We start from the raw sequence: 16,368 nt of genomic DNA, 5'->3' as shown, positions 1-16,368 counted from the left end.
GTTGACGGACCTTGAATGAAATGATATTAAAGGTCTGTTGGTATTGGTATCAGTTAAAGATCACCAAGGATTGTGCACAGATTCATAAATTACCTTCAAACTTTTGAACTATTCTTTCCAATGAATTTTTTTTCAATTATTCAAGCAATTATTAATCCATTTCCATTTACACATCCCTATTCACCATGCAGAACCAAACACCTCCACAATCAAATTGTATTCATTACCACCAGCAGGTGTGTCTCCTGGAACTCGTGTAAAATTCCCAGTGCACATTGGCTCCCTTAGTGTCTCGCTACTGTTTGCTTTTCCATTGGCTGAAGCATGTCCGCATCAAAAATACATAATTCTTAAGTTCTACAGACATAATTTGACTCAACATGACCACTTCCTGTGTTAAACTAATACATCACAACAATATTTAAGTAAAGAAATGTTATGATATTTGGTAACATTCAAATCATTCCCAATAATTACAAATAAAGGTTTGTTCATAAATAAATAAGCTACTATTCTTGTGTAAGAGCACTTACGTTACATGACAACCAACCTTCATTATATTGTGTTGAAACAATTATTTACATTTTCTTGACAGAAGCCTCTTTTGGTTCTCTTTTCAGCTGTGGTGTCCATATGATTAACCACTTTTAAATTAGCACAATTTTTTAATAGTACATGCAGTCAACATTAAAATAAAGTTTGTGGCAAAAAATAGTAAACTGTTCGTTAAATAACTACACAAGTATAACAATATGTGAGGTATTCATGCTGTGTCCACTTGCTGTGTAAATGTGGAGAATATGAAGTTCTTACTAACATTAGCATAATATAAGTTACATGCCATTGTTAAACCCCTTTTTTAAGAAAGGTGATAAGAGAGATGTCAATAATTGCCAACCTGTTTCACTGCTGACATCATTCTCCAGAATTTTTGAGAAATGGTGTATTCTTCGAAACAGTTATTTCAACACCTAAATATTCTACCCTTACCATGCCTCTATATGAAAAAAAGTGTTGTTAATATAAAAATGCACACTGATAATTATAAAACCAATCAGATCCTCACTCTACAATACAAGAATGTGCAATGACATCCACATAAAAAGAGTAAGCAAGGCTTTAACACAAAAACAGACCAATATTCAGGATACTATTTTGTACAACAAACTTCCAACACTGCTAAAAGAAATAAAAACATTGTCTACATGCAAGGAAGCAATATTTAAATTCTTAATGACCAACTGTTAATATAGTATAAATGAATATCTGCAGTAACCTTGTAGCAAGTAACTACTTTCATTTACTATATGTTAATAGTACCATAAATCAAATCCTTGCCACAGCCTCAATGTTGTTTTTTCTGAACAAAAGTGTTAAATCAATTATTTACATTAATGTATTTCATGTAAAAGATCCTTCTCATACTTTTATATTATAGCAGTAACCAAAGTTGTATTGCCCAAAAATATTGTGATGGGTACAATGAACCACTGTATTATGTAGGAAACTGTACGCCCTTATCTTATTTTTGTTATACTGTGTACTTTGACGAAATCCATACAATGTACACTGTTGCTGGATGAATAACCCCTACTACTTCTTCTACTTCTACAATAGTATCTCACCTTACCAACAGTGGTAGCCTTAGCAAATCACAGTTTATGAGTTTCAGAAGGGTTGCTCTACACGTTCATGCACCAGGTTTTAAAAGTCTTGAATAATTAAAGATTGGCGGTTGGTATTTTCTGTGATCTCTCTAAGGCGCAGTTGACTGTGTACATCACACTACTCTCCTAGATAAATTGACATTTTGTAGATTGATGGCATAGCCAACCAATGGTTAATGTCATATCTAACCAAAGAAAGCAGAAAGTTGCACTTTACTAAGTACAATATACATGGTATATCAAAAAGAATAATCAGATTTTTAAAAAATCATTACCATTATATTATTTGAGATATGTGTGTGAACAATGTACTGTTGGAAAGAACAGACTCTCAAGTTTTGTTTCCCACTAGGTAGCCACAGAGTGCACTCATTTCAGTTCTAGTAAAGATGGTGTTGGGACAACAAAGTTTTTTGTGTTCAAAATTTTGTGCAGTGGAGTCAGTAATAACTGTTGAGTGTGACTTTCGTACTAGGTATGGTGTGGATCCTGCTATAGCACAGAGCATTAGACGATGGCATGAACAATTCCAAGAAACAAGTTGTCTGTGTAAAGGCAAATCGCCATGCCATCTTGGAGTGCCTGACATAGTTGTCAAACGCATCCACCATAGTTTCACAAGGATTCCACAGAACTCCATTTGTCTTGCAGCTCGACAGCCCAGCATGCCACCAATGTCTGTCTGCCACATGTTGCGTTGACGTTTACACATGAAACCATACAAAATTCAGCTACTGCAAACTCTTCGTGAAGGTGACAAACAAGAACATGTGTAGTTCTGTAATTTCATTCTTGGCAACATGGAGGATGACAGTTTTCTTCCACGCTTAGTGATGAGGCAACATTCAATTTAATTTAAATAGAAAGGTGAACCATCATAATGTGAGAAAATTGGGTAAGGAACAACCACATGAAGTTGGGCAACATGAGTGGGACTTTCTAAAATGTTAATTAATTGAAACCCTCAGATGTCAAGAGGTTTTGTTGATATACCTTGATGGGGACAGCTGCAAATGTGTGCCCCAACCGGGACTCTAACCCGGGATCCACTGCTTACATGGCAGACACTCTATCCATCTGAGCCACCAAGGACACAGATGAATAGCGAACTCTTGAAGCGTGCAAGGCATAAGTCCCTGCAATCGCGCTATTCATCGGTGTCCTTGGTGGTTCAGATGGATAGAGCATCTACCATATAAGCAGGAGATCCCGGGTTCGAGTCCCGGTTGGGGCACACATTTTCAGCTGTCCCCATCGACGTATATCAACAACACCTCTCAGCAGCTGAGGGTTTCAATTAATCATCATTTATCCTACAGAACCTGCACAGTCATCAATGGTATCTGTTCTTTTGAGACAGTTACTATCTTCATATATATCTCCAAAATGTAATGTGTTTTTTGCAGTTTCATGGGAAAACGTGTATGGTCGCAAACTTTATTTTCCCACAACTGGAGATTGATTCGAATAGCTTAATTTACCAACAGGATGGGGCACTGCTGCACTGACATCTGGACATGCAGGAATTTTTAAATCAAAGGACTACTGAAGATGGATTGGTCACACTGGACCAAATGATTCAGCCTTAAATTATTGCCCTCCAAGGTCACCAGACCTGACTACATGTGATTATTTCTTGTGGAGGGTGCATGAAACACTCTTTTTATGTGCCTCCATTACCAACAACAATGAATGAATTGAGACAGCGCATAACAGCAGCTGCGGAAGCTGTAACTCAAGACATGCTCTCTGCAGTGTGGGAACAATTTGAATACCGCATTGACATATGCCGTGCATCTCAAGGGGTGCATACAGAAACATGTATGAAAAGGTGAGGAAAAACTTTCTTAGTTTCCTGCTCATCAAAAAGCAAAATTCATTGTACATGTTTATTAGTTTCAGAAATATAGACATGTCAAATCGGTTGATTTTTTTTTTCCCCTCCCGATACTTCCAGTAGTCCAGGGACGTAATTGTGATTGGGGAGAAATTACATATGGTGTTACCCAAGGTTCAATCTTAGGTCTGTTACTGTTCCTCATATATGTAAACAATCTTCTGTATAGTATACAATAAGCAGAATTAGTTCTTTTTGCAGATGACACTAGTATTGTAGTCGATCCAAGAATATGTACAGAAACAGAAGAAATGGTAAACAAAGTTCTTAAAAGTATCACTGACTGGTTTCTGCAAATCGTCTCACTCCTCAATCTTAAAAAGAAACATCATACTTAGTTTGCACATCTAACACATGGTGAGTAAATAATACACAGAGTGGAAACTTCAAAATTATTAAGGGTTCACATTGATGAGAATTTAAATTGGAAAAAACACATTTTGGAACTCCTAAAACAACATAGTTCACCACCATTTGCAGCTGGAATCATGGCAAGTCTTGGGAAGTAACAAATGAGTAAGGTGACCTATTTTGCAAATTTTCATTCAATAATATCATATGGAATAATTTTCTGGGGTAATCCATCTTTAAGAAAGGTAATCTTCATTGCACAAAAATGTGCTGTAAGACTAATATGTGGTTCTCAACCACAATCATCTTTTAGACATCTGTTTAAAGAGTTGGGCATTCTGACTACTGCTTCACAATATACTTATTTCCTCATGTAGTTTGTTGTAAATAATCCACTTCAGTTCAAAAGGAACAGTGAGGTACATAATTACAATACCAGAAGGAAAAACGGCATTCAGTACTCCACACTAAGATTATCTTTAGTGCAAAAAGGGGTGCACACTGCTGCAGCAAAAATTTTTGACCACTTCCCCAGTGAAATAAAATGTCTGAAAGACAATGTAGTAAAATTTGATAACAACCTCAGAAAGTTTCTTCTTGACAACTCCTATTCTGCAGAATTTCTATTACTGTAATGTGTAAAAGCTGGTGGGTAGGAATTGTTAACTCACATCTGTATATCTTTTCCCTTTTTGAGAAAAAAGGGGGGAGAGGGAGGGGGGGAGATAGATAGATAGAGAGAGAGAGAGAGAGAGAGAGAGAGAGAGAGAGATGTTCAGTATGTAACTGTATGTGCAAATTAATTTGTGATGTGACTGCAAAATGACTCATTCCACATCATTACAAACTCATCTAACATGTAGCCTGTAATAATTGTGAAGTTGTCACACTAATACTTCATACTCTCCTTCAGTTTTTGCTGCTGGCTACTCTGGTAGTTCCTGGATACTTGTTTGACATAATCTACATTTATCCTCCCTAAACTATTGCTTTTGGCATCACGCATAACTGGACCTCCAGAAATGCCTTACTAGGTCCAGTAAAATAAGTATTACTTGATGAACTGCTACTAAAGCACAATAATGAAAGACAGTTCTCCAATTATTATTACTGTAATGTAGAACAATGAAGAATATATCTTTTTTCAGGGTACAAATGACAGTCATTGCAAAATAAATATTAACTCTAGAACATAAATAAAACCATACCTGGAACGAAGACCATTGTCACTGCTAAGTATATATGCATTTGCAGGTCCTTCTAAGCCTTTGATATTTAACCATACAGGTTCGTTCCCAGTATTAAGCCCATATAATGTTACTGATCCTTCACCAGCATCAGGATTTGCACAGTGAGCATACATTCTGACTGAGTCAGAAGCTGTTTGTTTTACAGAAAATACCTTCTGTCCAACAAGTTTCTTGAACAACACAGACAGCCACCAGTCCTAAAAATTGAAAGAATCTGATTCTAAATATATTTCTGCACATTTTTAAAAAAGGAATATTTATTTACACATTTATTTCAATTCATTCAGTCATGCTGAAACTCTTTTCTTCTTTTACAGGTAAGCAATAATCATTATACCTAGTTTCCTTCTCACAGCATGTGTGCTTCATACAAATACATTCAAACTGTTGTGTCACAACAGTACAACTATGTTATGAATAGCAACTATTGGAATTAAAATAATGACCTTTTCATTAGGCACATTTTGCTCAGCAGGTGCTGTGAGACAGAAAGGATTAAAAATTGGAAAATTATTTTTACCAACATTTTAAGAAGGTGAAGTAATATTGGTGAGTGTATGAAAGTTGAAGTTATGGCAAACATTTGAGAACAAAAGTGCTGAAAGTCAGGTTGATACATGAAAAATTAAAGTGATCACACCTAATGTACCCGTTTCTATGATTGGGTCATATGGCAGTGTAGTCATTAGTGCCCATCACATAGTCCTATATAGAGTACAATTCCTGTGGCATATAGTGGCAGGATACAAAGTATGTTGTCCTCACACACTGTCAGGAGGAAAGTGTGCCAGCAGGCAATGAAATTATGTCAACTTTCAGTAGTCAAATAAGTACTTTCATTAATATGCAGCATTCCACTTTATTGGACATAAATACAATTGAATGAAGACAATTTTATTATTATGCTGACCAGGAAGAAACGTGTTCTCTTCAAATATCCCTCATGCAACTACGGTTTGTCAGAAAGTGACGGCCATCAATTACTCTTCTGAAAAAATTCTACAGTAGATAAAGACACACATCCAGTGAGAAAGTAATAGAAGCAGTTAATGATTAAAAAAAAATATCTGTAAGCAAGAATGAACACTGTGCTTTGCCTTTGCTTTGTCTTTATTAATTTCACTTTCCTTCTGTGACTAGAATTCTCACGCAAGTTTTGGTTGATGACAGCTCACTTATCTGAAACTGGTTTTCATGACTGATGGATATGCATGTAGGCAGGGCTGGTTTGAGAACATTTCTCCACACAAGTGAATTATCATTCAACATCCTCCCCATCCTTGCTTTTCCCTTGTACACTTTGAAAATCCATGTCAGTTTTTGCTGCTAATTGTTAAACACATTGTGCTAATTGTCAAACAATTGTATACAAATCTTGCACTTGGACACCTCTGGCACCCTCCCCACCCCCACCTCCACCTCCACCCCCGCCTCCGCCTCCGCCTCTTCGCATCTCAACTGTGATATGTAGCTTATTGAAATCTCAGAGTTATGGCACATCTGGTGTCCCTCTGCTGGCTTGTGTTACTTGTGCCCTAAACCGACCCTACGTGTAGGTGTCAGTAGGCATTTAAATTCTTATAAGAGTCATTGTATATATGAGTATTTAATTTTGAAGCTGATCTTTTAAATTGTTGCTAGTGGCCAAACATATTGCTGGGTAAAATTTACATTTTGTGGAAGAGAAGAAGGATGTTCATTTATCCATTGCTGTAAGAGAGTTAACACAATGACAGAAAAGTATATCAAATATCAATGTTTGGAATTGTCAGTTTCTTCATCGTTAAAAATTGTAGTTAAGAAAAAATGAAGATGTAAAGAGTAAAAAATGACTGTACAAGCAAAGCATATGAAGTTATTCCATATAGAATCTTGGAGACAAAAGATCTAAAACATGGAAAAGAAGTCAAAGTTATCCGAACTGAAATTTTTGCACTGCAGCAGAGTTCATATGCTAGTGAATGTTCATAAGACACTAATTTTGCTTTATTACAAGCAGACATAAAGGCAAGCCACTATTTACATCTGGGAGGAAATTTCCAAGTAAGGGTGGTAAATAAACTTTCAGCTAGGGGAAAAAAAATTCTGAACTTTTAGAGTTGACAATGTCTACCTCAGTGAAGAAAGACAGATAGGTTTGGGCAAGGTTAGAAATGAGTGGCAGATTTGACTCTAGGATGAGAGGGACCTGTCTACTGACCTTTCTTCAGAACTAACTGTCTCTGTGCTGGCCTCATCAAAACATTAATTATTTTTATCAAATCATTGCAACTCAACTTCATGCTATCTAAATGGGCTCCAGTCTGGGGTCTGAGCAACATGCTCCTCCTTTCCAGCCTTCTCTAACCTATCCCTCTTTCTTCCCATAGGAAACAGCTAACAGTTCCAAAGGCTAGGAATAGTTTCATTTACTTTTAAGTATTTCTACTGGCAGTGCTTGAAAGATCATCTAAAAATAAGTACTGGCCAGCTACTCTGTCACTTCGTAATTTAAGAGTGTTCTCAGTTGAATTTTCCTTATGGTATAATTATGCTTTATAACATAAACCTTAAACAGTAAACAATCTTCAGAAGCTAAAAAGCACAAATCATGTGGTTCCATAACAGCTTAAGAACTAGATCAATAGCACAAGCACCACACATTACTGACATGTATGGGGGATGCAGAAAAATATGTAACACCAAAAACACAATACACTATCATGACTATGGTGTAAGAAAATGTTGCCATTTGATACAGCCTGCAGCCATCTCAGAATGGATAAATACAGATCTTGTATGGTTTCAAGAGAATCTTATATTATTCTCCCTGCAAATTAGTGGCAAAAACAAGTGATAATGATTGAGATGATTAGTGATCATACTCTCGTCTCTACAAAGTAGACCACAAAAGCTCAGTAATATTGAGATCTGGTGACTGTGGTGACCAGGAGAGATGTAACAATTCATCCCTGTGCTCACAAAACCAGTCCTGGATGATGATAGCAGGATGAACAGGGGTCCTGTCGTCTTGGAATACAGCATTTCCTTTGAAGATTAAACATTTTAACATGGGATGGACCTGATCAACCAAACTGATCACATGATCTTTGATAATAAGACAACCTGTCAGGATAACCATGGTGCCCTTGGAATACCACACTGTTGTTGTTGTTTTGTTGTTGTAGTCTTCAGTCCAAACTGGTTTGATGCAGCTCTCCATGCTACTCCATACTGTGCAAGTCTCTTCATCTTCGAGTGACTCCTGCAACCTACATCCTTCTGAATCTGAACACTGTATTCATCTCTTGATTTCCCTCTATGATCCCCCCCCCCACACACACACATTTCCCTCCAGTACTAAATTGGTGATCTCTTGATGTCTCAGAATGTGTCCTAACAGCCAATCCCTTCTTCTAGTCAGGTTGTGCCATAAATTTCTTTTGTTCCCAGTTCTATTCAGTACCTCCACATTAGTTATGTCATCTAATCTTCAGCATTCTTCTGTAGCACCAAATTTGAAAAGCATCTATTCTATTCTCTCATCTAAACTGTTTATTGTCCACATTTCACTTCCATACATGGCTATAATCCATACAAATATTTTCAGAAAAGACTTCTTGACATTTAAATCCATACTTAACGTTAACAAAATTCTCCTCTTCAAAATACTTTTCTTACCATTGTCAGTCTACATCTACTACTTTCAGTTTCTCATTTCATAATTTAATTCCCATAGCTTCACTCCTATAACTGCAATGTAGCTTCTGTACAAACTGTAAATAGGCTTTCTCTCCCTGTATTTTACCCCTGTCACCTTTAGAACTTGAAAGAGAGTCTCTCAGTCAACCTTGTCAAAAGCTTTTTCTAAGTCTACAAATGCCATAGATGTAGGTTTGCGTTTCCTTAACCTATCTTCTATGAGAAGTCGTAGCAACAGTGTTACCTTGTGTGTTCCTACATTTCTCCGGAATCCAAACTGATCTTCCCCAAGTTTGCCTTCTACCAGTTTTTCCATTCTTCTATAAAGAATCTGTGTTAGTGTTTTGCAACTGTGACTTATTAAACTGATAGTTTGGTAATTTTCACACCTGTCAGCACCTGCTTTCTTTGAAATTGGAATTATTATATTCTTCTTGAAGTCTATGGGTTTTCCGCCTGTGTCACACATCTTGCTCACCAGATGGAAGAGTTTTGTCATGGTTGGTTCTCCCAAGGCTATGAGCAGTTCTAACACAATGTTGTCTATTCCAGAGGCCTTTTTTTGACTTTGGTCTTTCAGAGCTCTGTCAAATTCTTCACACTGCGTCTTATTTCCCCATCTCATTTTCATCTAGATTCTTTTCTAATTCCATAATATTGCCCTACAGGACATCTCCCTTGTGTAGACCCGCTATGTACTTCTTTCAACTTTGTGCTTTCCCTTCTTCGCTTAGGACTGGTTTTCCATCTGAGCTCTTGATATTCATAAAGGTGGTTCTCTTTTTTCCACAGGTCTGTTTAATTTTTCCAGAGTCAGCATCTATATTATCATGATATATGTTTCTAAATCCTTACATTTGTTCTCTAGCCATTCCTGCTTCACCATTTTGCACTTCCTGCCAATCTCATTTTTTACATATTTGCTTTCCCTTTCATTTGCTTTAATTTTTTGTTTTCTGCTTCCATCAATTAAATTCAATGTCTCTTGTGTTACCCAACGATATTTAATAGACGTCATCTTTTTACATACTGGATCCTCTGCTGCCTTCATTATTTCATCTCTCAAAGCTATCCATCCTTCTTCTATTGTATTCCCTTCCCTTGTTCTTGTCAGTTGTTCCCCAATGCTTTCTCTGAAACTCTCTCTGAAACCTCTGGTTCTTTCAGTTTATCCAGGTCCTGTCTCCTTAAATTCCTACCTTTTGTGCAGTTTTGTCTGTTTTAAACTACAGTTCATAACCAATAAATTGTGGTCAGAGTCCACAGTTGCCTTCAGAAATATTTTCGCAATTTAAAATCTGGTTCCAAAATCTCTGTCTTACCATTATGTAATCAGTCTTGTCTTACCATTATGTAATCAATCTGAAACCTTCTGGTGTCTCCAGCTATCTTCCACATATGCAGCATTCTTTCATGATTCTTCCATTAGGTGTTATCTATGATTAAATTATGCTTTGTGCAAAATTCTACCAAGTAGCTTCTTCTTTCATTCCTTTCCCTCAGTCCATATTCACTACTATTTTTCCTTCTCTTCCTTTTCCCACTATCAAGCTCCAGTCCCTCATGACTATTAAATTTTCATCTCCCTTAACTATCTGAATAATTTGTTTTATCTCATCATACATTTCTTCAATCTCATCATATGTGGAGCCAGTTGGCATATAAACTTGTTCTACTGTGGTGAGTGTGGGCTTCATGTCTATCTTGGCTACAACAATTTATTCACATTCCTGTTTTTTTTATTCATTATTAAACCTATTCCTGCATTACCCCTATTTGATTCTGTACTTACAACCCTGTATTCACCTGACCAAAAGTGCTGTTTCTCCTGCCACTGAACTTCACTAAATCCCACTATATCTAACTTTAACCTGTCCATTTCCCTTTTTAAATTTTCTGACCTACCTGCCTGATTAAGAGACCTGATATTCCATGCTCCGATCCATACCTCCGAAATATTTTACCCAAGAGGATGTTATTATCATTTAACCATACAACAGAGCTATAAGTCCTTGGGAAAAATTATGGCTGTACTTTCCCCTTCATTTCAGATGTTGGCAGTACCAGCATAGCACAGCCATTTTGGGTGATGTTAACAAGGCCAGATCAGTCAATCATCCTGACTGTTGCCCCTGACTGAAAAGGCTGCTGCCTCTCTTCAGAAACCACAAGTTTGCCTGACCTCTCAACAGACAATGCTCTGTTGTGGTGGCAACTACAGTACAGTTACCTCTGTCACTGAGGCACACAAACCTCTCCACCAACAGCAAGGTCCAAGGTTGGTAGGTTGGTTGGCTGGTTTAGAGGCATGAGAAGGAACCAAACTATGAGGTCATCGGTTCCTTGTTCCTAATAAAACAATACCACAAGTATGAGAATAAAACAGACGAAACGTATAACACGAAACAGAAAGAAACGAAAAGCCACACGAATGAAGGGAAGGCAACAAACACTAAAAGAAACAAAAATAGGACAAGAAAACAACAGAGAGACACTTGAAACAGAAGAGAGTAAAACATGAAAGCAGATTACAGTTGCTGGCCAACCACGAGAATAAAATGGGAAAGCCAGCCACTCTGCAACACATTAAAGCCTCCACCTTAAAAGCACTAGGGTGGAGGACACAGAGGGAGAAAGGACATGCGCTGAAATCTACATAGAAGTATAAAACGCACTCTCATGGATAAAACGTAAAACTGAAGCTGCTGTGGAGGTATTGTTGCACAACACTCAAGGCAGGGTGCTGGAAAAGTTAAAGGTCTGCCGCAGAGCGGCTAAAAGTGGGCAGTCCAGCATGAGGTGGATGACTGTTATTTGGGAGCCACAGCAACACTGAGGTGGGGTCCTTGCAACCAAGTAGGGTACCATGCGTTAGTCACATATGGCCAATGCAGAGCCGGCAGAGGATAACTGATTCCCTGTGGGAGGTCTGCATGGAAGACTTCCACACATTCACAGTCTCCTTAATGACACGCAGTTTGTTGTGCGTGCTGTTATGCCATTCCGTCTCCCAAAGCCGGAAACCCCTACAGTGTAAGACAGAACACAGGTCAGCATCGGAGATGCCTATCTCCAGAAGCGGTTTCCGCATTGCCTGTTTGGCCAGCCTGTCGGCAAGTTCTTTGCGGGGGATTCCGACGTGTCCCATGGTCCACACAAACACCACGGAACGACAGGACTATTCCAGGGCATAGATGGACCAATGAATGGACGCTACCAGAGGGTGGCGAGGGTAGCACTGGTCAATAGTTTGTAGGCTGCTCAATGACTCAGTACAGAGGAGAAATGACTCGCCGGGGCATGAGCGAATGTACTCAAGAGCACAAGATATGGCTGCCAGCTCTGCAGTGAAAACACTGCAGCCAACTGGTAAGGAGTGCTGCTCAAATGTCCTCCATGAACATAATGCGAAGCCTATGTGACCATCAGCCATTGAGCCGTCGAAGTAAACCATTTTAGAGCCCCGGAACACGTCAAGAATCGAGAGGAAGTGACAGCGGAGAGTGGCGGGGTTAACGGAGTCCTTAGGGCCATGCAAAAGGTCCAGCAGAAGCCAGATTGGTGTTGCTCAGGCAATGGAGGTCATTGAGGTGCTGCCAGCACTTCTGCTTAAATTGATGAAGATGAGGGAACCAAGTCAATCAAACGTCGAAAACCAGTCCTAGGAACTGATATGTCTCCACTACAGTGAGTGGATCGTCATTAAGGTAAAGTGTGGGTTCTGGATGAATGGTATGATGCCGACAGAAGTGCATGACACACGATTTTGCGGCTGAAAACTGGAAACCGTGGGCTAGAGCCAATGACTGCACCTTGTGGATGGCTCCCTGGAGGTGGCGCTCAGCAACAACAGTACTAGAGCAACAGTATGAAATGCAGAAGTCGTCTGCATACAGAGAACGTGAGACGGAGGGCCCAACAGCTGCTACTAGACTGTTAATGGCCACTAAAAATAGAGATGCTCAATACAGAGCCCTATGGGACTCCATTCTCCATATATGGATGGAACTATGGAAGTCACCAACTTGGACATGGAAAGTACGGAGTGACCGGAAGTTTTGGATAAAAATCGGGAATGGTCCCCCGAGACCCCACTCATACAATGTGGCAAGGATATGATGTCGCCAAGTCATGTCGTATGCTTTACATAAGTCAAAAAAGATGGCAGTCAGGTGTTGCCATCTGGAAAATGCTGTTTGGATGGCAGACTTGATGGACACAAGATTATCAGTGGTAGAGTGACCCTGGCGGAAGCCACCCTGACATGGAGCCAGCAAGCCACGTGACTCCAGGACCCAAAACAACTGCCAACATACCTCGCATTCCAGCAGCTTACAAAGAACGTTGGTGAGGCTGATGGGCTGATAGCTATCCACATCAACCGGGTTTTTACCAGGTTTGAGCACCGGAATGATGGTGCTCCCCCGCCATTGTGATGGGAAGACGCCATCGCACCAGATCCAGTTGAAGATGACAAGATGATGTCACTTGTAGTCAGATGAGAGATGTTTAATCATCTGGCTGTGGATGCAATCAAGCCCAGGAGCTGTGTCGGGGCGATGTGCAAGGGCACTGAGGAGCTCCCACTCTGTAAATGTAGCATTATAGGACTCACTACAGCCTGTAGTGAATGAGAGGACGTTCCCTTCCAGCCACCGTTTGAGTGTGCGAAAGGCTGGCGGGTAATTCTCCGATGCAGAGGCTCGAGCAAAGTGCTCGGCAATCGTGTTTGTGTTGGTACATAACTCACCATTTATGATAACACTGGGGACAGCTGTTGGGGCCTGGTACCCAAAATATGTTTGATCTTTGGCCAGACTCGGGTAGGCGACTTGTGGCATCCAATGGTGGAGACGTATCTCTCCCAACACTCCTTCTTCCATTGTTTGATAAGGTAGTGAACACGGGCACGGACCTGTTTAAAGGCTATGAGGTACTCCAGGGAAGGGTGCCGCTTATGCTGCTGTAGAGCTCGCCGACACTCCTTAATTGCTTCAGCGACTTCCGGCGACCATCAAGGGACTGCCTTATGCCTCGGGCACCCAAAAGAGTGAGGGATCGCGTTTTCTGCCACAGAAACAATTGTGCTAGTCACCTGCTCAACCATCACATCATTGTTACCGTGTAGGGGAGATTCAACGGTGACAGCAGAGGTGAAAGTTCCCCAGTCCACCTTGTTCAAAGCCCATCTGAGCAGGCGTCTATGTGCCTGATGCTGGGGCAGCGACAGGAAGATGGGGAAGTGTTCATTACCACACAGGTCATCATGTGTTCTCCAGTGGATAGATGGGAGAAGTCCTGGGCTGAAAATTGATTAATCAATGGCCAAGCAACTACCACGAGCCACACTGAAATGTGTGGCAGCCCCAGTATTTAAGAGGCAGAGGTCGAATTGTGACAGTAAAGTTTCGACATCTCTGCCTTGGCCAGTAAGCAAGGTACCACCCCACAAGTGGTTATGGGCATTAAAATCCCCCAGAAGTTGGAAAGGTTTAGGGAGTTCATCAATCAGTGCAGCTAATATATTCAGTGGTACTGCACCATCTGGAGGAAGATATACATTGCAGACAGTTATTTCCTGCATCATCCTTATTCTGACAGCCACAGCTTCAGAAGGTGTTTGAAGGGGCACATGTTCACTACAGACCAAGTTTAGGACATAAACGCAAACTCCACCTGACACTCGATTATAGTTGCTACGGTTCCTGTAATACCCCTTACAGCCACGGAGGGCAGGGATCTGCATTGCTGGGAACCAGGATTCCTGGAGGGCAATGCAGTTAGTAGGTGTAAAGCTTAATAGTTGCCATTTCTCAGCCAGGCGGTGGAAAAAAACTGCCGCAATTCCACTGGAGGATGACGTCGTGAGACTGGGAAGGCACGGAACATTCAATGAGGCAGGTTACACCTCAGAGTTACCTGCTGCCACCGATTTATTGCCTGAGCAGTCTACAACCATTGTGGCTGAGGGTGTGGCGAGATCTAGGTCCACAGCGGATGCCAAAATTTCCACCCCATCCTCAGCAGCAGATCTTATAGGTAGAGATGGTGTGGGTGCCACCACAATTTCCTTGGTCTTAGGTGTTTTCTTTTTCGATTTCTCTCACTGCTATTTGGGTTTCCCTGGCTGGGAGGATTTCACTGGCTCAGTCTCCGGGACTGAGGATGAGTGTGAAGCCCTACAACCAGCTGCTTTTAGGCTCTTCAGCCACTGGCAAAGGTCATCTTTCCCACTAGAAGAAACCTGGGAAGGGAGAGACCCAAGGGACCCATTCCTAGTGAGGGAAGCCGAAGAAGACTTATGCTTCTCCAGCTTTGAAGTGGGGACGGACGTCCTTGATAGTTGGGGGGGTGGGGTGGGGGGGTTGGGGGGGTTGGGTTTTGCTCCCGAAGTAGGTGGTGCAGGAGCAACAGAGAGGGAAATATCAAGGGGGCAGGTGTAGTCTTCCAGCTCTGAGAGGCGACCTGGGTTGGTGGAGCTGATGGTGTCAGAACTGTTGTAGCTGCGGTGTAAGATGTCATACACACAGGATGCAGGCATTCAAATTTTCTCTTAGCCTCAGTGTAGGTCAGTCTGTCCAGGGTCTTCTACTCCATGATTTTCCTTTCTTTCTGGAGAATCCTGTAGTCAGGCGAGCATGGCAGATGGTGCTCTCCTCAGTTGACACAGATGGGAGGCAGAGCACATGGAGGTCAGTCTGTCCAGGGTCTTCTATTCCATGATTTTCCTTTCTTTCTGGAGAATCCTGCAGTCAGGCGAGCAAGGCAGATGGTGCTCTCCTCAGTTGACACAGATGGGAGGCGGAGCACATGGAGTATTGGGATGTGATGGAAGTCTGCAATCTCGGCATGTGATGCTGGAAGTACAGTGGGAAGACATATGGCCAAACTTCCAGCACTTAAAGCACCGCATTGGGGGAGGGATATAGGGCTTTACATCACACCGGTACACCATCACCTTGACCTTCTCGGGCAATGTATCACCCTAAAAGGCCAAGAGGAAGGCACCAGTGGCAACCTAATTATCCTTCAGACCCCGGGGGACACAGCAGATGAAAGTACACCTCGCTGCTCTGAATTGGCGCGCAGCTCATCGTCGGACTGTAAAAGAAGGTCTGTGTGAAATATGATACACTGGACCATATTTAAGCTCTTATGGGGGCGTGATGGTTACAGAAACATCCCCCAACTTGTCACAAGTGATTAATTCCTGTGACTGGGCAGAGGATGCTGTTCTGATCAAGACTGACCCAGATCTCATTTTGGACAAGCCCTCCACCTCCCTGAACTTGTCCTTGTCTCTTCCCAACTGACACACTCTTCGGGAAAATTTTGAAGAATGGAGGTCAAACCCTACAGGGGACCATCACATAAATGTGATGCTTGTGTGAGACTCCTTTTAGTCACCTTGTACGACAGGCAGGAATACCTCGGGCCTATTCTAACCCCCGGACCTGCAGGGGGCCAAGGTCCAAGGTTCATTATGACTGCTCAAATCTTCACTGAACCCCCACCATGTTTC

At 41.1% G+C, this 16,368-nt stretch overlaps 1 protein-coding gene across 1 annotated transcript in view; it reads right to left on the bottom strand.

Annotated features, from left to right (window-relative positions):
• The window catches only part of LOC126174862 (heparanase-like), a 331,149-nt gene that overhangs the window by 74,939 nt on the left and 239,842 nt on the right, over positions 1-16,368 (bottom strand). The window contains exon 7 of the mRNA XM_049921262.1: positions 5,124-5,362. Coding sequence (XP_049777219.1) covers positions 5,124-5,362 — 239 coding nt within the window. The remainder of the gene's footprint in view (positions 1-5,123; positions 5,363-16,368) is intronic.

This window comes from Schistocerca cancellata, chromosome 3 (genome assembly GCF_023864275.1).
Source record: "Schistocerca cancellata isolate TAMUIC-IGC-003103 chromosome 3, iqSchCanc2.1, whole genome shotgun sequence".
Lineage (NCBI taxonomy): Eukaryota > Metazoa > Arthropoda > Insecta > Orthoptera > Acrididae > Schistocerca > Schistocerca cancellata.
This window is presented reverse-complemented; position numbering and strand designations above follow the sequence as displayed.